The 24449-nt window shown below is 37.9% G+C and overlaps 2 protein-coding genes and 1 pseudogene across 2 annotated transcripts; all 3 read right to left on the bottom strand.

The window, feature by feature from the left end:
• Positions 1-867: 867 nt before the first annotated feature.
• LOC120600560 (olfactory receptor 18-like) lies at positions 868-1815 on the bottom strand. The gene has a single exon (XM_039859968.1). The coding sequence runs from the start codon at positions 1702-1704 to the stop codon at positions 868-870; it is 837 nt and encodes a 278-aa protein (XP_039715902.1). The 5' UTR covers positions 1705-1815.
• A 5572-nt stretch (positions 1816-7387) lies between these two features.
• On the bottom strand, positions 7388-8224 carry LOC120600559 (olfactory receptor 18-like; annotated as a pseudogene).
• Positions 8225-23184: 14960 nt separating this feature from the next.
• Positions 23185-24135, bottom strand: LOC120600561 (olfactory receptor 18-like). Its single transcript, XM_039859969.1, has one exon. It carries the CDS (start codon positions 24013-24015, stop codon positions 23185-23187), a length of 831 nt encoding a protein of 276 aa, XP_039715903.1. The 5' UTR covers positions 24016-24135.
• Between the last annotated feature and the right edge of the window lie 314 nt (positions 24136-24449).

Genomic DNA, 24449 nt, shown 5'->3' with positions numbered 1-24449 from the left:
ACAACTTACATTATATATGGCTAAGTTTGGAGCAGAAAACAATAGCTTCATATCCAGCACAGAGGGACAGCTGTACAGTGTGGATGGAGAGAATATGTGGAAAGAAATTTATTACCAGGAATATAAGGGAAAAAATTGCATTGGCTGTGACTCAGGCAAACTCCTTTGTATCTTTGCCTTTATAAGCACTGATGACTTTGAGATCTTCAGGACCTAATCATAAACAGTAAAGAACCCAAGACATACAAGTCATCCTGGAATAAAAAGAGGGGCAAAATTCAATAGTTCTCACCTTGGCTGCACATTAGACACACCTAAGGTGCTGTTAAATACATTTATAATATTTTCACTCTCCAGTCCAATTAAATTGTAATCTTTGGTGATGGGACTCAGCCATGAAAAATTTTAAAGCTCATCAGGTGCTTCAAGTAGGAAGCGTAGATTGAGAAACAGTGACACACATTTTCTCATGCAATTTGAATTTGAACGAAGCCAAAGTTTTATGGAAAATAGGCATGGATGGTGAAAATGATTGGGAATCATATACAGCTATGTATTCAAAAGAGAGTTGTCAATATCTACAGGATGCCTGGTTCATTGGTGACAAATACATTAGATTTCATTGTTGTAATTAAATTCAATTGTGCAGTGATTTTGACATATATAGGATCACAGAATAGTCCCTTAATCCCATCAAAGATGTGCCAAAATAAGCTACTTTCAGTTATAATAGATCAAAAGGAATGAAAGCCATGAGATACAAAAATTGTTTGCCCAAAGAAGCATGTATACCAATTCTAGATGTTTGGTTTTGCAGTAATTTCTAATCCATAGACCAAAAAATGGGGAAGAGGAGCAATATTGAAACTATGCTGTTCTGTTGAGGAGCCTCTGCAAGGCTCTCTTGATGTCCCTGTTCCTCAGACTGTAGATGAAGGGATTCAGCATGGGGGCAACAACTGTATACACCACTGAGGCCACTGCACCTTTCTTGGGAGAATGTGAAACAGTTGAACTGAAGTACACCACAAAGCCTGTTCCATAAAATAAGCAAACAACTGAAAGGTGAGAACCACAGGTGACGAAGGCTTTATACCTCCCACTTGATGATGGGACTCTCAGAATGGAGGAAACAATTTTATAATAAGAGAAAATGATCCCTGAGAGTGGAACTCCACCAGAGATGACACCAATAATATAGATTACTATTTCACTGGTGGAGGAATCATTACAGGCCAGCTTGAGGAGTTGAGCAGGGTCACAGAAAAAATGAGGAATTTCCACATTTGTGCAAAAAGAAAGTTGTGACATCAACAAGCAGTGCAACTGAGTGTCCAAAAGGCTGATCAAAAAGGACACTAGAACCAGCAGGCTGCAGAGACGGGGGTTCATGATGACCAGGTAGTGCAGAGGGTAACAAATGGCTACAAACCGGTCATAGGCCATCACAGTGAGGAGTGTACTGTCCAGACATCCAAAGAAAGAATAAAAAGACATTTGAATCAGGCAGCCGGCATAGGAGATGACTCTGTTGTGAGTTTGGATGTCCAAAATCATCTTGGGGATGGTAGTAGAAGTAAAACCAATATCAGCCATGGACAAGATGGAGAGGAAGAAGTACATGGGAGTGTGGAGGTGGGAGTCAGAGCTGACAGCCAGGAAGATGAGCAGATTTCCCAGCATGGTGACCAGGTACATGGACATGAAGAACACAAAAATTAGAGGCTGCAGTTCTGGATCATCTGAGAGTCCCAGGAGGAGAAATTTCAAGACACCTGTTATGTTCTGTTGTTCCACAAAGCAGAGAGACCTTTTGTAAAATAAACGAGAATTGTATAAAGGAAACAAGTATACAATTATCCATCAGTGAGTCTATATTTTGGATTTAAGCAATTCATAAATAAAGTATTCACACTCGAAGACCATACTCCTTTAGTAGTATTTCTCAGTTATGACAAACATTCTTCTGAGAACCTTTTTCACATTTGATTTGCTCCATTAACCTGTTACTATATGCATCCCTTTGGAAAGAATGAGCTCGAGAAATTAGAGAAGCAAGGTAATTTAGAGATTTAAAAATCCATAAAGAGAGTAACCTATCAGTCCCCTCCCATGAAAGAAAGCAAAGAAGTGAGAAATATGCTTTTCCCATAATAAATAAAAAATATTTCATTAGTTTCTTTAATTTTAGGACACTAATGAGCAATCATAGGATTTTATTTTCTCCAAAAGCAGTGCAATTAATTCTCTTGATTTGGAGTATTTATATACATACTGTAAGAGTTATGTAATAAAGTGTCTGATTGCATTGTGTGTGTGTGTGTGTGTGTGTGTGTGTGTGTGTGTGTGTGTGTATGTCTTGTGGCTACACTGCTGTGTCACTTAGCTTCAAATTATCCCTCCCTAAGTTAACTCAATTCTGACACAATCTACCTGGAATGTAAGATCCTAGAGGTTAAGTGCTCAGTCACACAAAACCACTTTCTCCCTCACTTCAGATACCACTTGTAAGGACCCCAGTTCCCTACGATTTGAAGCCAACTTGGCTACAATTCAGAAGTTCACACAACCCCCTCATCAGGTTCAAGTAGTCACTCTGGGAAGAGCTCTTGGAATGAAATGACAGAATCTCATTTATGTATTTAATCACACGGACATCCATGGAAGGGATGATAGCCCAGGCAGGAAAGCCCCCTGTGTGTGGCAGCCATATGGACTATGCTGTGTCCCTGTAAACTAACAAATGGTAAATCAATGTTTAAGAGAGTTTACATGTGTATTTGTGTTTGTTTTGCTTTGTTTTGATTGGGTGTTCTGCACCAACCGTAGTGTAGGTACTGGGGCTTCACTGAGACTCAGCATTGTCAAAACCAGAAAACTAACTGGCATGATACAAATAACTAGCTACAGATCTTATACCAAGTTACATGCACTTGTTTTATTTTGTAGGTTGTTTGTTTGTTGGCTTTTGGTAGTTTGGGGATGATATGGCATTTAACTACTTGTATAGATTTGTGTAATCACTACCACCACAGAGAAGAGACAGAACTGTTCAATCACAACATGGAAGTTCCTCATGCTGCCCCTTTATTGTTACTGCCTCTCTCCCCACACCTACCCCCTGGCAACTACTTATCTGTTCTTTATTCCTGTAATTTTGTCATTTGAGAATATTATGTAAATGCAATCATACAGTAGTAACATTTGGAAATTGGCTTTTCTCACTCAGCATAAAGTTTTTAAGATTTAGCCAAGTTATTGGGTGTATCAATGGTTTCTTCCTTCTTATTGCTGAATAGTATTCCATGGTATGAATGTACCAAATTGTCTTTAGCTCTTCATCTGTTGAAGGACACTTGGTTTATTTTCCATTTTTGGCTATACAAATAAAAGCTGCTAAGGAAAATAAAAGGAAGAAAGAAAGAAATGAGACTAAGTCACTTCCCTGCAGGCATGCTGCCTGCAGTGACCTGGAAAGGAAGGTTGAATAGGTTTGTTGGTTTTTTGGTTCATTTTAATTTTAACATTTTTATTTAACCCATTATTCCAAGAATATTTTAATTTCACACAAAATTGAGATATTTTTTGCATTTTTTTCTTGTACATCTTCAACTATCTGGTATTTTATGCTGACAACACATCTCAATTTGGACTAGCCACGTATCAAGGGTTCGATAGTAACACAAAGCTAATTTGTATGGGAAGACTTTGTACTGCACCCTGCATCCTGTGAATAGAGTCTCACTGCTCAGGTATACACCTGACTTCATCCTTTTATGCACAAGGACCTGGCTTAAATTACATAAGAATACAGTGCCCTTATCCTCAACTGTAAAATAACAATAGTGGGTATACCCCAACACGGGAATATCATGCAGATGAAAATTAAGGCTATATAGCACATAGTTCTGAGCCTGAGACAAGGAAACCCTCAATAAAGTTTTGTGATATTATGGTTACTCTCCTTATCCCCATCATGATCACAATCCCAGCATTTGTGAAATTTTCGGGATCCATTACCTGCTCAGGTGTGGGCAACGACTTCGGAAGCTAGAAATGGAAGTGGCAAAGAGTAGAGTTCTAAATGAGAATTCTGAAAACCGCAACAGAAAAAAAAATAACATAAACTTTATAAGCCTCTGAGTTGATACTTTGCATACTGATGCTTCCTGTTTGGCCATCTCAGTTGTCCTGCTGTCTTGATAGTAAGGAAAGAAGCTTCTTCATAATATCTCCTCCAAAGACCATCTTCCTTGGCACTTACTGGTCTGTGTTGTGTCTCTGCTGGGCCATGACCTAGGAGTTTAGGTCCACTGCCTTCTCCTGTCTGGTGAATGATGAGGGCTGAGGCTCTGTCCTCAGGACTGGGAGGAAGACATTCAGGCATGGATCTCCTGATGCAGGCAACAAGTCTGGGAGGAAAAGACAGGTATGAAGCTTAACTGGGACTAGCAGCTTGAAGGGCTGGAGGCACTGGCTAATTATTTACTCCTGAGTGGCCTCGAGAGATCAATACACAGAGCTCATAATTAGAAAAATTGGCACATGTTCTCCCAGTCTCTTAGGACCTCCAAACATTGACAGAAGAGGAAAAGGAGAAAAGTGAATGTACATAGAAGGCTCTGGGCCCTTCTTCTCAAGAGAAAGTTCGGCTGTACACTTCGCATATGACTTCCAGTTTCAAGGATCTTAATGTAAAATGCAGACTCTTTTTCTTTTCAATCTATGACTTTTTCACTTAGATATCTGCAAATCCATTTATTATTATGTAAATTGGGGAGAATTAGGTTTTCTTTAACAAGAATCTGAAATGATTCCCATTTTCTCATTTAATAAAATATTTCTGTCTCTAAAAGAAACTTTCTTTTTCCCCTTAAGGGTATTTTGTCATTTGTTTATTTGTTTGTTTGTTTGTTTTGCTTATTTAAATGACAGCCCAAGTTCTGATTTTTCCTTCTCATTGATATATGTTGGTATTAGAAAACTATGGACGTTTATGCACTTATTTATAACTTCCTACTTCTCGTAAATAAACCAGAGTTATAACAAGTACACTCAAGGTGTCAGCTCGGGCTGCAGTCCTCTCAAATTTGGATTGGGAAGAGACCTGTTTCCAAGTCCACTCATTTTAGAAAGATGGGTTCCTGTAGGCTGTTGAACAGAGGCCTTCCGCAGTTCCCTGTCACACAGAAGATCGCACATGGTTGTTGGCTCCCATTAGGACAAACAAATAGGTGACAGAAAAACAAGTGCCAAGATTATGAAAGCCAGAGACTTTTTGTACCGTAATCTCAAAAGTGACATCTCATTAGTTTTGCCATGTGTTGGTTGGAAGCGAGTCAGTTGGCCCAGGACACACTCAAGAGGATGGGTCAAGATATAGGAAATGGAGGTGACTGGGTGAATATTGGAATTTGACCACCACACAGGCCTCTCCCAATCTCAGGACATTTGCCTCTAAGCACCACAGGACTGCAAAGATGTCTCTGCTTCCCAATACAGTCTATAACCAAGATGCTCTCAATAAAACTTCCTTGCAGATAAACTGGCTTATGAGTAGAAATTGCCTCTGATTTGGTGTCACTGTGGACCCCAGCATGTTTCTTCAGGACATGTAGTCAAAAAAAGCCAGCATGGTTTCTTTTCCATCATCAGAGTCCCTCCATTGATATCACACCCATCTGCAACCATTCTGTACCCAAATTCAACAAATGTCCCAGGTGGCTTGTGATTTCTGCTCATTAAGAAGAGCTCATCCTATTCCAGTATGTATTTTCATTAGCTTACTTTGTGTTCACCAATCCTAAAGTTTAAATAATTGTGCTTAAGGCCATTTGTAGTTTCTCAGATTTTTTCAGTTGATGAAGTGAGCTCATGTGGGGATGACAGTACTTTGCAACCTGATATATCCTAGCCACACTGTTATCCTGGCTCATAGGAGTTTGGATGAGGAATTTAACAACTGGTTTGTCATTAACTGATGTGAAGGAAGTGTAACAAAACCAAGATGGTGAGTCGCAGAGGCCAGCCTCTGTTTTCCCTCAAAGTTCAATGATTAGACGGCCATTCGTGAACAAACACTGCACTGGGAGAGCTCAGCAGTCCTTTTAGGAAGCTTCAGCAATGCAGTGGAACAAAACACTTGAGAATCGCCAAACAAAGGAAAAAAAGAACGGCTGCATACATCATTCCACCACACAGGCCAGCACTACTCAGCACCAGGAGGGAACTTCCCAGCTAGAGGAAGTTGTTATCCTCATAGGAAAAGGGAGGGTAGAGTGTGCAAGCAGCTTCCCCTGCCTTTTAGTGAGGCACAGGAAGCACCTATTTCTGCTTCACCCAACCCAGAGGACGGCAAAGTTTAGACATAAACACACAGCTAAACACAAGGAAGAGGAGCAGGGACTACCAGTACCAGCCACAAGAAGATATAGGACTGGATTCAATATAGACACAGAGACCAATGGTACAGCATCAAAAGCCTAGAAATAAACCCCTGCATATAGGGTCAATATTTAGCAAGGGAGACCATATTGGTTTGCAATCTCTGGGGCTTCCAGGGTGAAATTTGAAACTAGTCCCCATGCGCAGAGGGCCATATTGAGACCAAAGGGAGAATCAGATCACTCCAGATTGTTATGGGAAAGTTTTCTGAAGCTAAAGAATTTACATACAAGGCTTGTCTTCAGTGGCCACAACAGAAGATCTACACACCTGCCCACCAAATCTTAAATATTTATGTATAAAAGAGGCCTTAACTGGGTTCAGTCATGTATGACAACGAGATGGTCTCAACAACACATTACATGGTCAAGGCTAGATCTTTGGACCAGCTTCTAGTGGAGAGTAAGCAAGTGGAATGAACATTCCAAGGACAGGGGAAAGGCAAGCTGACTCTAATTGCCCAGGTCCAGCTCTTGGGTTAACTGGAAGTCACACCTTCTTATTGACCTCCTTCAATAGATCCAGTCATCAGTATTTATAAAACTCCCCAAAGGATTCCAATAAAATCCACAGACATTACCTGCATCCTCATAAATTATCTGAATAAATAAATTCGACAGATGCAAAATTTATATGGAACATATGCAGAAACTGTTGAGAAGGATGTGGTGTTTAAGTAAATAATAATAGTCGTGCATTTCACCTGCATAGCAGAGTGGTTGAGGAGAACCTCTCATGCATTCATTATGATGTACGAAGGATCCCAAGATGCTCTCCCAATTCAGTGAAAGATAAATCAAAAGAAGTGACACCCACATGTGAAGCCTGGAGAGGAATAAAAACCATGAGACTAAAATGAATGTGACCAAACACACAGTATTCAGTTTTCATGTTTGGTTTTGCTGGGTTTTCCAACCACACTTCAAAAACAGTTACATGGATATTAAGACCAGACTGTTTTGCTCTGGAGTCTCCCTAGGGCACTCTTAATGTCCCTGTTCCTCAGGTCATAAATGAAGGGGTTCAGCATGGAGACGACTACAGTGTACATGGCTGAGGCCACCACATCATTCCTGAGGGAAGGCAACAATGCTGATCCAAAGTAAACACCAATGCCTATTCCATAAAATAAGCAAATAACTGACAGGTTGAGAGCCACAGGTGGAGAATGCTCTGTACTTCCTCCCTATTGACGGAACTCTCAGAATGGAGGAAACAATTTTATAGTAAGAGAAAAAGAGGCCTGAGATAGGGAGAAAATCAGAGATAGCCCCAACAAAATACATGACTATCTTAACGATGAAGGTGTCAAAGCGGGCAAGACGAAAGAGTTGAGAAGGGTCACAGAAGAAATTAGAAACTTTACATCCTTGAAGCAAGTATGTTGTAACACTATTGATTAGTGCAGCTAGGAGCCCAAAAGAGCTGATAAAAAATGACACCAAAACTAAGAAGCAGCAGAGGCATGGGTCAGTGATGACTGAGTAGTGCAGAGGTTGACGGATGGCCACAAACCAGTCATAAGCCATCGTAGTCAGCAGCATAACATCCATACATCCAAGAAGGATCAAAAAAGACATCTGGTCAGGCAGTTTGCATTGGATTTGACTCTGCTGTGAGTTTGGATGTCTATAATCATCTTTGGGACAGTGGTAGAGATAAAACAGATGTCAGCCATGGAAAGGTTGGCGAGAAAGAAGTACATGGGGGTTTGGGTGTGGGAATCTAAGCTGACAGTCAAGATGATGACCAGATTCCCCAATATGGCAATCAGGTACATGGACAGAAAAAGCCCAAAGAACAGAGGCTGAAGTTCTAGATCATCTGAGAGTCCAATGAGGAAGAATTCTGATACACGTATTAGATTTCATGGTTCTATGTAGCTTGGGTACTTTGAAAAAGAAAAGAGGAGTTGGAGAAAGGAAATAAGTAAATGGCACACAGCATTGTGTGAATATTTTGGATCAAGAAATTGACTTGTGAGGTCATACACTCCAGTACCTTCAGCAGTATTTCTCAGTAAGACATTGTTTTCTTCTTAGAACTGTTCTCTTATTTGTTTTTGTGTTATTTACCTCTTTCTATACACACTTACTTTAGAGAAAATTGACTGAAGAGTATCAAAGGAACAAGGAAATTAGAGATAACAAATCCATGACCACAGGAAAATATAGCAACTTCTTTAATAAAAAATATATAGAATAAGAATTACTCTTACCTCTTTAAGGAAAAAAAAATCTAAAGAATTTAAGACGTAGTAAATATATCTTATGGTATTCAAAAGCAATGCTAGATAGTCATTTATTTAAAATATCTTGAACACTCTGTACAAGGCAGGACTGTGTAATCTAGATTCTAAATTCAGTTAAATTTCATAATCAGAAAATAATATTATGTGATATTTATCTTCACGAGTTTTGTCACTCTTTGGTTTTCTCTTTCTTCTTTAGTAGAAATAAGTGCTCACATATGAGGGTTGTCCTTGAAAATCATTTCTTATATATTTCCTATCCTTGGCTTTAGTGTACTTCAAATTTTGTTGTATGTCATTTAGATAAATTCACATATATATACAGCATCAATGACTATAAAGATGACATTAGCGTGCAGAGAATCTGTTTGTGATTAAACAATAATGAAATTTAAGAAACACTTGAAATGTTTTATGTCATTCACGGTCATTTTTATCAAACCCATACAATATTAGTTAAATCTCTGCTGTGTTAGACTGTTGTTTGCTTTTTTTTTTGGACTCTAGTCTATAATGGCATGTTAATACTACTTCATTGTTTTCCTTTTCCCAAGCTTTATTGAAGTATGATTGATAAACTAAAATTATATATATGTATGTATATTAAAACATGAAGGTTTTTATTGTAAAATGTGATGACTTAATATACATATACACTGTGAAAAAATTACCATAATCAAGTTACTATGTGTCTGTGAGCGTGTGTGTATGTGTGTGGTGAGAACACCTAAGATGTACTCTCTTAACTGATTTCAAGTATACAATGCAGTGTTATTAACTATAGTCCCCATGCTGTACCTTAGATTTCCAGAATTTACTCATCTTAAAACTGAAAGTTAGCAGTCTGACCAACATCTTCCCATTCCCTCTACCCCAGCCCCTTACAACCATAGTTCTATTCTCTGATTCTATGAGTAAAATTTCCTTAAATTCCACATATGAGATCATACTGTGTTTGTATTTCTGTGCCTGACTTATTTCTGTAAATATGATATACTCCATGTTTATCTATATTGTCACAAATGGCAGTGTTTCCTTCGTTTTTGGGGGTGAATACTATTTCATTGTGTGTGTATATAGATAGATTGTAGAAGAGAGATGATAAATAGATGATAGATAGATTAGATAGATAGATAGATAGATAGATAGATAGACAGATAGATATTTGTTTAATCTAGTCTGTCAACAGATACTTTGACTGTTTTCATATCTTTGTGAAGAATACTACAATGAACATGAAAGAGCAGATACCTCTTTGAGATATAGAATTCATTTTATTCATATATATACCCAGAAATGGGATTTCTGGACATATGATTGTTCTATTTTTTATTTTACATTTTGAATTAAATTGACTGCAGTGAAATTGCTTACCAAAATTATATAGGTTTCAAGTGTACAATTCAATAATACATCATTCCTATATTGCATTGTGTGTTCACCACCTAAAGTAAAATTGTCCATCACCATTTAGTTGATCCCCTTTATTGATCCCCTGTCCCCTTCCCCGCCCCCCTTTCTTTCTGCTAACCACTAACTGCTCTCTGTGTCCATGAGTTTTTGTTTGTTTTGTTTATTTGTTGCTTTAGGTTTTATATCTCACATATGAGTGAAATCGAATGGTTCTCAACTTTTTCTGTCTGACTTATTTCACTTAGGATGATACTGTCAAGATCTACCCATGTTGTTGCAAATGGCAGTATTTCATCTTTTCTTATGGATGAGTAATATTCCACTGTATATATGTACCACATCTTCAATTTGTTTTAATAATATCTTGTAGTTTCAGAATATAGGTTTTTAACATCTCTTGTTAAGTTGATTCCTAGGTATTGTATTCTTTTTGTTTCACTTGCAAAAATAATTGATCTTTTTTATCATTTATTTCCTGAAACTTCATCATTGGTGTATAGCAATGCAATGGATTTTTGTACATTGATTTTGAATCCTGCAAAATTACTGTATTTGTTTATTGTTTCTAATAGGTTTTTTCAGTGGAGTGTTTAGGGTTTTCACATAAAAAACCATGTTGTGTGCAAAAAGTGACAATTTGACTTCGTCATTTCCAATGTGTATGTCTTTTATTTCTCTTTTTTGTCTGATTGCTCTGGCTAGAATTTCTGATCCTACCTTGAATAACAGTGGTGAAGTGGGCATTTTTTTTTGTTCCTGATCTTACAGAAAAAGCTTTGAGTTTTTCACAATTAAGTATGATACTAGCTTAAGGGTTGACATACATGGCCTTTATTATGTTGAGGTACTTTCCTTTCATGGACATTTTTAAAGAATTTATGACAGATACCACAGAAATATAAAGGATCATACAAGAATACAAGGAAAGACTCTATGCCACCAAATTCAATAACCTAGGAGAAATGGATAAGTCCTTATAAATCTATAACCTTCCTAGACTGAATCATAAAGAACTGGAAAGTCTAAATAGACCAATTGACAGTGACAAAATTGAAACAGTCATTAAAAACCTCCCAGAAAATAAAACTCCGGGACCAGATGGCTTCATTGGTAAAGTCTACCAAACCAGAACAGGCAATAGTTTCCAACTCTTTCTATAAGGCCAAGGTTATCCTAAAACTAAAATCTGGCAAGGATAACCCGCAAAAAGGAAACTATAATTCCTCCGATTAATACAGATGCAAAAATCCTAAACGAAATACTGAAAATTGAATACAACAATACATTAAAAAGATTATACAACACAATCAAGCAGACTTCATTCCAGGGGTTCAATGGTGGTTCCACATGCACAAATTAATCAATAGAATAGACCACATAAACAAAATAAAGGATAAAATCATATGATCATAGCAATGGATGTAGAAAAACCACCTGACAAGATACAGCATATATTTATGTTAGTTCTATTTTAATTAGTAATTTTTAATATTTTAAGGATTCTCCATACTGTCTCTTGTAATGTCTGTACCAATGTTAATTCCCAACAACAGTGCACATGGGTTCCGTTTTCTCCATATCCTTGCCAACGCTTGTCTTTTCTTTTTTATAATAGTCAATCGAATAGGTATAAGATGATATTCTAATGTTATTCCCATTTCCCTGATGGTTAGTTATGTTGAGCACTTATTCATATGTCTGTTGGTTTTGTTTTTCTGGTCATAAACCTATTTACAGTTGAGGAGTTTAGCCCCAGGGGAAGCCCCACAGCCAGTTTTAAGACCCAGACTTCTTCCGTAGCTAACAGATTCATGTCAATCCTTTCTGATACATGGATTGCAATTCTCTTACTTCAGGTACCTGAAGGTAATTCAGATTCATTATTTTGGAAGTTCACAGTATGATTTGATGAAAAATGCAACTACAACAATGTAAATGCCCTTGGGCAGTTTCCTCGTCTTTAAAATTAAGATAAGAATTAAACCTACCACATTAGATTATTGTAGAAAACTTTCTTTTATATATTTTATTTTATTTTTTAATTAAGTTTATTGGGGGTAATACTGGTTAATACAATTATATAATGTTCAGGTGTACATTACAATTTGACCTCTGTATATTCTATTTTGTGTTTACCACCCAAAGTCCAGTTTCTTTCAGCTACCATATTTGATCCCTTTCATCTTCCCCCAGCCCCCCATTTAACCTACTTTACCCTGTCTACCTCCCTGCTCTTCCCTTAACCCCTACTCACTGATAACCACTAGTCTATAGTTCATGTCCATGAGTCTCTCTTTGTTTGTCTTGTTCATTTGCTGCTTTTAGATTTGTATCCCACATATAAGTGATATCATGTAATTTTCAACTTTTTCTGTCGGGCTTATTTCGGCTAGCATGATTATCTCGAGGTCCATCCATGTTGTCGTAAATGGCAGTATTTCATCTCTTCTTATGGCTGAGTAACATTCCATTGTATATATGTACCACAGCTTCTTTAGCCAATCATCGATCATAAAGCACTTTGGTTGCTTCTAAGTCCTGGCCACTGTGACTAATGCTGCTATGAACATTGGTGTGCAAATATCTTTTCGTATTCGGGTTTTCAAGCCTTTGGAATAAATACCCAGTACAGGGATCTGCCGGATCATATGATAGATCAAGTCTTAGTTTTTTGAGGAACCTCCATACTGTTTTCTATAGAGTCTGTACCAATTTGCAGTCCCACCAGCAGTGTATGAGGGTTCCTTTTTCTCCACATCCTCTGCAGCATTTGTTATTGCTTGTCCTGTTGACTATAGGACAAGCAATGATACCACCAGGTGTGAGGTGGTATCTCGTTGTGGTTTTGATTTGCATTTCCCTAATAGCTAGCGATGTTGAACATCTTTTGAAGTATTTATTGGCCATTTGTATGTCCTCTAGGGAGTAGTGTGTGTTCAGGTCCTCTACCCATTTTTTGATTGGATCATTTCCTTTTTTGTTGTTATTGAGTTGCATGAGCTCTTTGTATATTTTGGATATTAGGCCCTTATCAGAGTAGCTTGCAAATAATTTTTCCATTCAGATGATAGTCCTTTTACCTTGTTGACAATTTCTTTTGATGAGCAGAAGCTTCTTAGTTTGATGTAGTCCCATTCATTTATTTTAGCTTTTACTCTCCTTGCCTTTGAGGTCAAATTCATAAAATCCTCTTGAAGTCCAAGGTCCTTGAATTTATTTCCTATGTTTTTTTCTATGTGTTTTCTTGTTTCAGGTCTTATATCAGGCAAATAATCCAGTTTAAGTCAATTTTGGTGTGTGGTGATAGACTCTGGAGGTGTTTTAAACTATAGCTACACGATTTCCACATGCAGATGTCCTGATTCAGCAGGTCTGAAGTGGGGGATGAACTTTTGCATTTATAAGCTCCCAGATGATGCTACAGTGCTGGTCAAGAAACCAGTGAGGAAGTTGGAAGGAAATAGAAGAGACTAAATAATGAAGGATTTTATAGACTTTGGCAAAGAGTTCAGATTTTAGTTTACGAGTAACACAAAATGACTGGAAGTTTTGAAATAGAGAAGTTGGAAGTTTTGATGACACCTAAAAAATCGATCTGGCTTCTATGTAAAGGGATACACAGTGAATATTGGGAAGCCATTTAGAACACTTTTGCAAAAGTAAAATGTTTATATGAGCCGTTTTTGAAGAATGGGAAAAACAAATCTTATAACTAAGTCAATGTTACTCAGAGAATTTAATTACTGTGATATGGGGGAAAGGAAAACGGAAACTACAATGACAAATTTAATTGTATGTGCAGGTGAGGGGGAGTTAGTGACCTAGAAGAGAGTAAATTTCTATTTCTGAGAACATGAGCAGCTACATGCTAGTGGATTTTGACAGTAAAAACAAGAAGAGAGTTAAGTAGTGTATCTTCCAGCATGCAGCTGAAAGGTCTTGCCACTCTTTTGTGTAGCCAGTGTGTGTATCTCTTTATCGTAATGGAAAAGTTTTGGAATACTGCTCAGTTCTTCAAGAACCTGCTCTTTCCAGAAGGACAGGAATATCCTTACTGTTAAACACTGATTGTCCCCATGCTCAATGCCTCCAAAACATAACAAACAGAAGAATCAGGGATTAAACTCGTAACCAAAATCAGGTGCTTATGTTTGGAACATAGGACCTCCAGAAATTTGAAGAGGTTAACAGAGGCCACATAAATTATCATTCTTAAGCCACATGTTTTTACACTCTAGGGTTTAACATTTTAAAATAAACATTTTGAAGTGTAATACTGATGTAGATTTTATCTTACCTTATTATTAGATCAATCTCTGCACTTCCTTTCTATATTCTCAGTCTGGATTTCTAGGTTCATTAAGATTTTCTTTGGGGATCTTCCAGACTGTCCTCAGTAGTAGGGAACTTGGCCTCACCTAAGGAGAGATATGGCCTTTGTCCCAGCTCCAAAAGGTAACCTTTAAGCTCTTGAAATTTAGCAATAGGAGTGATTGGTTGTTCATGTTGGGACCCATGGACCGTACCTGACAGTTTGTGCTAATGAGATGACACAAAGTGGGGATTGGCTGTGCCAAAAAATATCAACCATATAAAGTGTTGGAACATTGGACAAAGTGATACCAGACCAACATTTGGGGAGAGAGGTTGGAAACTGAGTTCAATCAAATGGGTAATCATTTAATTAATCACACCTATGTAATGAAGCCTCAGTAAAAACTCTGGACACCGAAGCTCAGGTGAGCTACCTGCTGGGAAATACTCTGAGTGCTGTCTCACAGTGTGGCCAGGAGGCAGTAATCGATCTAGACTCACAGGGAGAGGACCAGAAGATTGACATATGAGACCTTCCAGATCTTGCCCTATGAGTTCTTCTTTTGGTTAGTTCTAATATGTATTCTTTTGCTATAAGAAAACTGTGATCATTGTATAAACTGTCCCAAGTTCTGTGACTCATTCTTTATAGAACATTGAAGGAGTTCCTTCAGTTTCAGTCATTTTTAAAACTTGTTGAATGTGAGAAAGTCCCTGAATTTGTGGCTAACTGGTCTTAAGTGAGTCTCACCATGGGGACCTCTGAGATTGCGGCTAGTGTCTGAAGTAAGAGAGTCTTGAAGGCGCTATTCTCTCAGACTCTGTGGTTTGGCAAACTCTTTGTAGCAAGGAAGAGTAGTGGAAAAAGTCAGGTCAAGTTGAAGCCCATTGAAGGCTTCCTAAAGTCACCAGACAACTCTGGATCTAGGATGATCCTTTAGAGTTAGCTGGAATTGGAGACAAGAGACCAAATGTCATTGGATGTGGGCTTCCTCAAAAGGAGGCATGACTGTGGTTAGGTGGCTCTCTGCATCTGAGGCAGATCTATGGGGGTCTGATGCTGAGGGTACACCCAACATCTGGAGCAACATGTCCCTCATTCCTAACAGGAGATCTTTCTTTTTGTGGTAAAATAACATAGCATAAAATTTATCACCTTAACTATTTTTCAATGTACAGTGCAGTTGTATTAAGTTCATTCCCAATGTTATGCAATCATTATCATCATTCATCTCCAGAACTTTTTTTTATCTTGTAATATGAAACTTATTTCCCCCTTAAACACCAACTCTCTATTTCCTTCTTTCCCAGCTGTTAGCATCCACTATTCTACTTTATGTCTCTATGAATTTGACTACTTTAGGTGCCTCATATAAGTGGAATAATACAGTATTTATCCTTTTATGTCTGGCTGTTTAATTGACTGGGGAGATGTTGGAATGGAAAGAAGATTATCAGGAAAATTGGGAATCCTCATTGCTTGGGAGTCATATATCCCAGTTTTCCTAAGGATGTTCCAGTTGACAACTATTTCTACACTTTCAGTATTAATTTCACTTCATTTCAATTTCAAAACTCCCTGGCTTAGACAGGGAATTTAATGGTCATCCTACTTGATCAAGAATTTGACCAACATAATGAAGGAGCAAAAATATGAATGTGTTCCTTCTTAAAGAAGGGTTTAGAGCCTCCTAGCCAATAGAAAAATGATCAGAAAATCATTGAAAAAAATAAATAAAAGAGAGAGAGAGAGCTATAATTACTTTGTAATGATAGAAACAAGACTGCTTATAACCAAGAGTCCTGTGTAATGCATAAAGAAAGTGAGAAGGGTGTACTGATGTACTACACATAATCCTGGAGGAGCTATTGGTTAACTGCAGACTCCAAAATAATCTCTCAATTCCATTACAGCTATAGGAAGAGAAAAATCTGTGTAAACAGAAAGCAGAGAGCCATATAGGTACATATGCATAATGTAACTGCAGAGTCAGAAATTCCTTGTTACGCATGTTTGATTTTGTTGCTTTTCCAGTTCTATGAACTAAAAAAGACAGCACAGGTATTGAGATTAGGCTATTTCTTTTGATAATCCTCCACAGTGCACTCTAGGTTCCTCCAGCTGTAGATGGAAGAACTCAGCATGGAGTAACCACGGTGTATGTCCCCAAGGCCACTGCATCCTTCTTCAGGAAGATGAGGCAACTGAACTGAGGTGCACCCCAAGGTCTGTTCCATAAAATAAGCAAACAACTGACAGGTGAGAACCACAGATGGAAAAGGTTTAATATTTCTCACATGGTCATAGGATTCTCCGAATGGAGGAAGTGATTTTATAGTAAGAGAAAAAGATCAGTGAGATTGGCACACCACCAAAATGGGACCAACAAAATAGGATGACATATTATTGGTGGAGGTATCATTACAGGCCAGCTTGTGGAGCTGAGGTGATTTACAAAAGAAATGAGGGATTTCCACATCTGCACAGAAGGTAAGTTGTGACATCATCAAACAGGGTAGCTGGGAGTTCAAAAGCTGATGAAAAATGACAACAGGACCTACAAGCCGCAGAGGCAGGGGTTCATGTTGACCAGATAGTGTAGGGTTTGACAATTGGCCACCAACTAGTCATAGTTCATCAGGGTCAGAAATATGCTGTTCAGACATGCAAAAGAGAAGAAAGGTAACCTGAGTTAGACAATCTGCATAAGTGATGGATTTGCTGTATATCTACAGATTCATCAGCATTTTGGAAAACATAGTTGTGCTGAAATTGATGTCCATTGAGGACTAATTGAAAGGAAGAAGTATATAGGGGTGTGGAGGTGGCAGTTAGAAATAACATCGAGGATGATGAGTAGGTTCTTGAGCGGTCACAAGGTACATAGATAGGAAGAGCCTAAACAGAAGAGGCTACAGTTCTGGACCCTCTGAGAATCCCAGGTTGTTTGTTCATCTGTAAAATGAGTATATTATTGGAGCTGATATTATAGAGTTGCTGTAAGAAATAAAATTTAATTATAAATAAAAAGGACTTCAACAGTGGTTATCAATGCTAGTTGATCAATAAATCACCTGGCCATCTTTTCAAATTTAATGATGGACTGGCCATAGCCCAAAACCAATTAAATTAGAATCTCTCCACATAAGTCCTTTGGGCATACTAACTTATACCCAGGGTAGAGAATTATTGCCAGGCAATTAATTAATGTGGTACTAATTTTATCAATTATTATCATTACCATTGTTACCCACTACTCCTATTAAAATATAAATATTTGATAATCCTTGCTTTAGAACTCATATTTATTATTGACAAAACTTGAGGGGTTTTTTTGCTATCCCTTGATCTTCTTCCCCTGCACTTTAGCTGTCCAAAGGCAAATGCTGTCATGAATCTAGTGGATGCATTTTATTTTCAGTGATTTTAAAATACTAGTATTGATTTATATATTCACAAACTATTCTCTTGAAAATTTACCTCAATGCTCTCATGCTACACATATTGTTTTGTGAGTTCTCTTTTACTACAGCATTGTGTTTAAGGTCTCTCTGTGAAGTATATACATCTGTTCAACACTTTAAATGACGTATAAGATTACCTGAGGGATAAACTTCATTTTAAATTTTTTTATGACATGGCTCATAAAATTATTATGCCTCTCTTTATTTTGCACAACTGAGAATTTTCTAGACATATAAACACAGAATTGTGTGAATTATAAAAGCTTGATACATGTGCAACTTTACTATTAATTACCTGCACGTGTTTTTCCAATAGAAAAGTCAGACGAAACCACGTACATGCTGTGATTGCCAAGGTATAAAATTAGAAAGATCCCTAAGTCTGACGAGCAATAGACTTTTCATGATAGAGTCACATGAAAATTTCCATTTTGTATAAAGAATGATATTTCCATATCTCAGGCTGTAAAATTCATTAGTATTCATAGAAAACCTTGTGATCTACAATAGTCATGCAGTAAAGGTCCCTGCAAACCACTTGGTCCATTCTGCTAATTCACAGTTGAACTGACCAAATCCCAAGGAAATGAATTGGTGGTTCTACCTCCATTTGCTCATCTGAGACTAAAACAAATTGGGAAAGAAATAATGATTGTGCCCTGGTGGAGGGGACAGAACCCTGGGATGGGAATTAAGAGATGTCTGTTTGAGTCCACAGCTCTCTCCCACTCAATGCAGAGAGTGTGTAAATCTCTCCACTTCTCTGTGCTAGTATCGCTTACATAGAAATAGGGAAAATGACACCCATCTCTGGGACACGTGTGGCACCTAACAGAGATTTGTCCTTAATAAATATTCAGTCATGGTTTTTAAATCATATTGGAATAGTGGGCTTGTTAATTCAATACAATCTCAACACAGGTTTAATGACATTTTAATCTATTGCATGGCAGAGAGATAGAAGCCTATCATGTCCTGTTCTTTCATGGTAATTCATCCATAGAATGAGTGGAAATCTTAAAATGTATCTCAGTCCAAACAGTAAAATTTACATCCCTTTCTCTTTTCCTGTTTATTTTTTTCACTTTTTAGAAAATCTCCACAATTTTTTATCTTTGGATTGAATTTATTGATTTATTAGTTTATTATTAAAAATTATTGGGGTGACATTGATGAACAGAATCAAATATGTTTCAAGTGTATCATTCAACAGAAAGTCATATATATATTGCATTGTGTGTTCACTACCCAGAATTAGTTTTCCTTTCGTCAAATGTTTGCACTCTTTTCTTTATATTTAAATGTAGTAGATTCTATGAAATGTGAAAATTATAGGTTTCTTAGAAAATCTGTGGCATAGATGTATGCGAGTACTGTTCTATCTTCTGTCCAGTCCTATCAGTCATTGCTGGAAGGAATGACAGTCCAGGAAGGAAAGCACAACGTGGAAACCATGTCCCCTGGGCTCTGCTTCTGAGATCCAAGGAAGTGTCTATTTAGCATTTAATAGAGATTGTTGTTGTTGTCTGCCAAGTAATGTGTACGCTCTGGGGAAATGAATTAGGCTCAGTTGTCTCCATCCAGGCATTCAGAATCTACCTTTGTAAGGACAAAAATAACGGAAACTTTCCATATTGGTGCCCTCCCATCTGTTTGTCCCCACTCTCCTGTTTGTCATGATGGTGAAAAAACAATGTTCCTGACAGTTCCTTATCCATTCTCCATCTCCACAGTCCTCAGTGGGATGTTCTATCTCTACTGGAATTTGGCCAAGGAGTGAGAATCCACTGCCCCTATCCCCCTGGCAAGCGACAAAGGTTCAGACAACATCCCCAGGTCTGGCAGTGAGGCGAAGTTAGTCGTGGGCCTCCTGATGCAGTGATTTCTAGAGGAGAGGACTCAGATGTGAGGCCCACAGGACTAAAACAGAGGACCTGAGGGGCTGGAGAAACAATCCAATTATCTCTTCCTGCATGGCCTTAAGAGCTCAATGCACAGAGCTCACAATTAGCCAAATTGGTCCATGTTATCCCAAGCTCTGAAGACTTGCTGTTATTAATAGGACTTGAAAATAGAAAGGAAATCTACATTCAAGATTGTAGGCACTTCCTCTTCTCAGGAGGATGCACACCTGTATACTTCATGACCATGTCCAAGTTGCAGAAATTTTAGAAACTCAGACAATTTGTTTTTTCAATTAAAAAAACAGTGTGTAATTGTATGTCTGTAAATTCACTGAATTATTCTATGTAGGCATAATTGTGTTTTCTACACCAAGAGTATGCTATAATTTCTGTGTTCTTATTTAACATTTTTTTGTTTTAGGAGAACTTTTTCTTTTACCCCTATAATTCTGCTTTGCGGTTTTGCAATATATGTGTTAGAAATATATGTTTTTTGCTATTTTGAATGAAAGCTGAAGTTCTAATTTTTTCCTCTATGTTGTTTTATATATGTCGTTACATCAGACAACCATCTATTTTGACATGTCAAATGAACAATTTTTAAAAATTCCACCGGGGGTTTCACAGATGTCTGCATTCTAAATGTAGGACTGTAGTCATCTCATGTCCTGACTAGAAGAAAATCTAATTTCAAGCTCACTCATGTGGCTTTGGCATGATTCAGTTCCTCATGTGCAGCTGGCCATAGGCGTCCCTCAGCTTCTTGCTACGTGAGCTTCCCCATTGGGCAGCTGACAACATGACAGCTCTCTTCCAACACAGACAGCTTGTGAGAGAGTAGAAGAGGGCTAATAGTCAAGGCCTGAGTCTTAATAAACATTAATGATGGAGTGACATCCTAGTATTTTTAAACCTTTTTTAATATCAAATTTATCGGGGTGACATTGGTTAATAAAATCATATAGAATTCATGTGTACAATTCAAAGATACATTGTATGCATATTGCATTGTGTGTTCACCGCCCAAATTTAAATTTTCTTCTGTCACCATATATTTCATCCCCTTTAACCTTTTCGAACTCCTCCCCTCCCCCCTTCCCTCTGGTAACCACTAAAGTATTGTCTATGTCTATGAGTTTTTATTTGTTTGTCTTGTTCATTTGTTGCTTTCACTCTTATATCCCACAATTAAGCAAAATCACATGATTCTAAACTTTTCTGACTTATTTCAGTTAGGATAATGTCAAGATCCCACGTGGTATACCAGTTAGGTCTCTCTGGTTTTGCCCAACATTTTTGACATTTTATTCATTGCATGGAAGTCACAAGGCCCAATCCACATGGAAATGAGTATGTTCAAAATCATGTAGACAGGAGGCAGGGGATATTTGAAGTATCTTGATGTCTATTTTTGTGTACAGTTTTGGCTTATATGGTGAAACAAAGTGGGATATATGGGAATCGTTGTTTCAACAACATCTGTGTCTAATATATACAGTCTTTGCGTGTCAAGTTTATATATATGAGGAACTCAGAGACTGGTTTCTCATTAACTGATATAAAAAATGCGAGTACGTACCCAATTAAATCAGATATAGGATAATTATGATAATTATGTGTATGTGCATAAGTGTCAGAGGAAATTTTTAGGGAGCCCAAATGACCACATAGCAGGAGAATAGAGAAGAATTAGGGAAGGAGGTATGAGTGTTGAGATGTTTTAGATGCTTGGGCAGGAGGAAAAACCTGATATTAAACAGAGCCAGATATTAGGTTCATTGCTAGTGAAGTTGGTAGTCGATTTAGCTTAGTGGTAAAAGGCAGAATAGATTAAATCAGCTATTTGACAGCTTTTCAGAAATTCCAGACTGCTACCTCAGAAACTACATGTAGCATCTCTAAAGGTAAGGTGGATATATACATAGGTACCTGGGCATATAGAAGAAAGAAGGAGGCCAAAGACAGAAGAGAAAGAAGCATGGTTACAATCCAGAATCCTAATGGGGTGGTTACTAGTGAAAGGAAAGATTTTCCCTTTGCTGAAGACATGGTTCTTTACTACTCCTGAGTAGTGAAAAAGAAGTTAGGGTTAAATTTATTCATAATGACTTGGGTGACTTGACGACCAGTTAGAATCACACAGCCCCTGGAAATATCATACCACTTTTTAAACCTCCATTATACACCCATGATGAAGACATAGCATTACAATCCCCTTTGTATCCTGAGCTCACTTTGCATTCTTCAAATTTATTCCCCATATTATGATTTATCAGTCAGGGTTCAATCAAGAAGAGAAGCCCCACTAGTTATTTAATGAAGATATTTTCATATAGGTATGGATATAGTTTTTGAAAGATGAAAGGCATGAAAAGAAAAACATGATAACACAGTGTCATAACTGCAGGAAACAGTGAGGCACCATAGTCTAAGGAGGAAGGAGTATGTGTGCCCTTTACTGGCCCACACTGAAAGAACCCAGAGAGAACCCAGATGGAAAAAGAGGAGTAGTTTAAAGATTCCCAGCCTCCACAACAGCATCCCAACTTACAGTATAAATGGGTAAGTTTGGAGCAGAAAACAATAGCTTAATATCTAGCACAGAGGGACAGCTATAGAGTATGGATGGAGAGGGTGTTGAAAAAAATGTATTACCAGGAATATGAGGGAAAAAATCCCTTTGGCTGTTACTAAGGCAACTCTTTTGTATCTTCTTCTTTATGAGCTCTGATCACTTTCAGAACTTCAGGACCTAATAATAAATAGTAAAGAACCCAAGACATACAAGTCATCTTTAAATAAATGACTGACAAAATTCAATAGTCCTCATCTTGGCTGGATATTAGAACCACCTGGGGTGTTGTTAAAAGAATTCATGATATTTTCAATCTCTAGTCCAATTAAATCGTAATCTCTAGTGATGGGACTCAGCCATGAAGATTTTTAAAGCTCATCAGATGATTAAGGTAGGAAGCGTAGATTGAGGACCAGTGACACAAATTCTCTCACACAATCTGAATTTGAACAAAGCCAAAGTTTTATGGAAAATAGGCATGGATGGTGAACATGATTGAGAATCATATATAGCCATGTATTCAAAAGAGAGATGTAAATTTCTACAGGATGCCTGGGTGACAAGCGACAAATACATACTATTCAGTTGTAATAAAACTCAATTGTACAGCGATTTTGACATACATAGGATCACAGAATAGTCCCTTAATCCCATCAAAGAAGAACTTTCAGATATAATTGATCAAAAGAAATGAAAACCATGAGATAGAAAACTTGTGTGCCAAAAGAGGCATGTTTACCTATCCCAGATGTTTGGTTTTGCAGTAATTTCTAATCCATAGACCAAAAATTGGGGGGAGGAGGGAGGAAGTATTGAAACTATGTTGTTCTGTTGAGGAGCCTCTGCAAGGCTCTCTTGATGTCCCTGTTCCTCAGACTGTAGATGAAGGGGTTCAGCATGGGGGTGACTATCGTATACACCACTGAGGCCACTGCACCTTTCTTGAGAGAATGTGAAACAGTCGAACTAAGGTACACCCCAAGGCCTGTTCCATAAAATAAGCAGACAGCTGACAGGTGTGAAGCACAGGTGACGAAGGCTTTATACTTCCCTCCTGATGATGGGACTCTCAGAATGGAGGAAACAATTTTATAGTAAGAGAAAATGATCCCTGAGAGTGGAACTCCACCAAAGATGACACCAATAAAATAGATTAATATTTCACTGGTGGAGGTATCATTACAGGCCAGCTTGAGGAGTTGAGGAGGGTCACAGAAGAAATGAGGAATTTCCACATTTGCGCAAAAGGCAAGTTGTGACATCAACAAGCAGTGCAGCTGAGAGTTCATAATGCTGATCATAAAAGACCCTAGAACCAGCAGGCTGCAGTGTCGGGGGTTCATGATGACCAGGTAGTGCAGGGGGTAACAAATAGCTACAAACCGGTCATAGGCCATCACAGTTAGGAGTGTACTGTCCAGACATACAAAGAGATAAAAAAAGGACAATTGAATCAGGCAGCCAGCATAGGAAATGACTCCGCTGTGAGTTTGGATGTCCAAAATCATCTTGGGGATGGTGGAAGAAGTAAAACCAATATCAGCCATGGACAGGATGGAGAGGAAGAAGTACATGGGAGTGTGGAGGTGGGAGTCAGAGATGACAGCCAGGATGACGAGCAGATTCCCCAGCATGGTGACCAGGTACATGGACAGGAAGAGCCCAAAAATTAGAGGCTGCAGTTCTGGATCATCTGAGAGTCCCAGGAGGAGAAATTTCAAGACACCTGTTATGTTCTGTGGTTCCACAGAGCACAGACACCTTTTGGAAAATAAAGAAGGTTTGGTATAAATGAAAAAAGTATACAAGTATCCTTCCGTGTGTCTATATTTTGGATTTAAGTAATTCATAAATAAAATATTCACAATTGAAGACCATACTTTTTCTGTAGTATTTCTCGGTTATGACAAACATTATTCTGAGAACTCTTTTCACATTGGATTTGCATTAAGCTGTTACTACATGCATCCCTTTGGAAAAGCTGAGCTAGGGAAATTAGAGGAGAAATGTTATTTATAGATTTAAAATTCCATAAACATAGTAACCTATCAGTTCCCTCCTATGAAGGAAAGCAATGAGAAAT

This window comes from Pteropus medius, unplaced genomic scaffold (genome assembly GCF_902729225.1).
Source record: "Pteropus medius unplaced genomic scaffold, Ma_sr-lr_union100, whole genome shotgun sequence".
In the NCBI taxonomy this organism is placed as follows: Eukaryota; Metazoa; Chordata; class Mammalia; order Chiroptera; family Pteropodidae; genus Pteropus; species Pteropus medius.
This window is presented reverse-complemented; position numbering and strand designations above follow the sequence as displayed.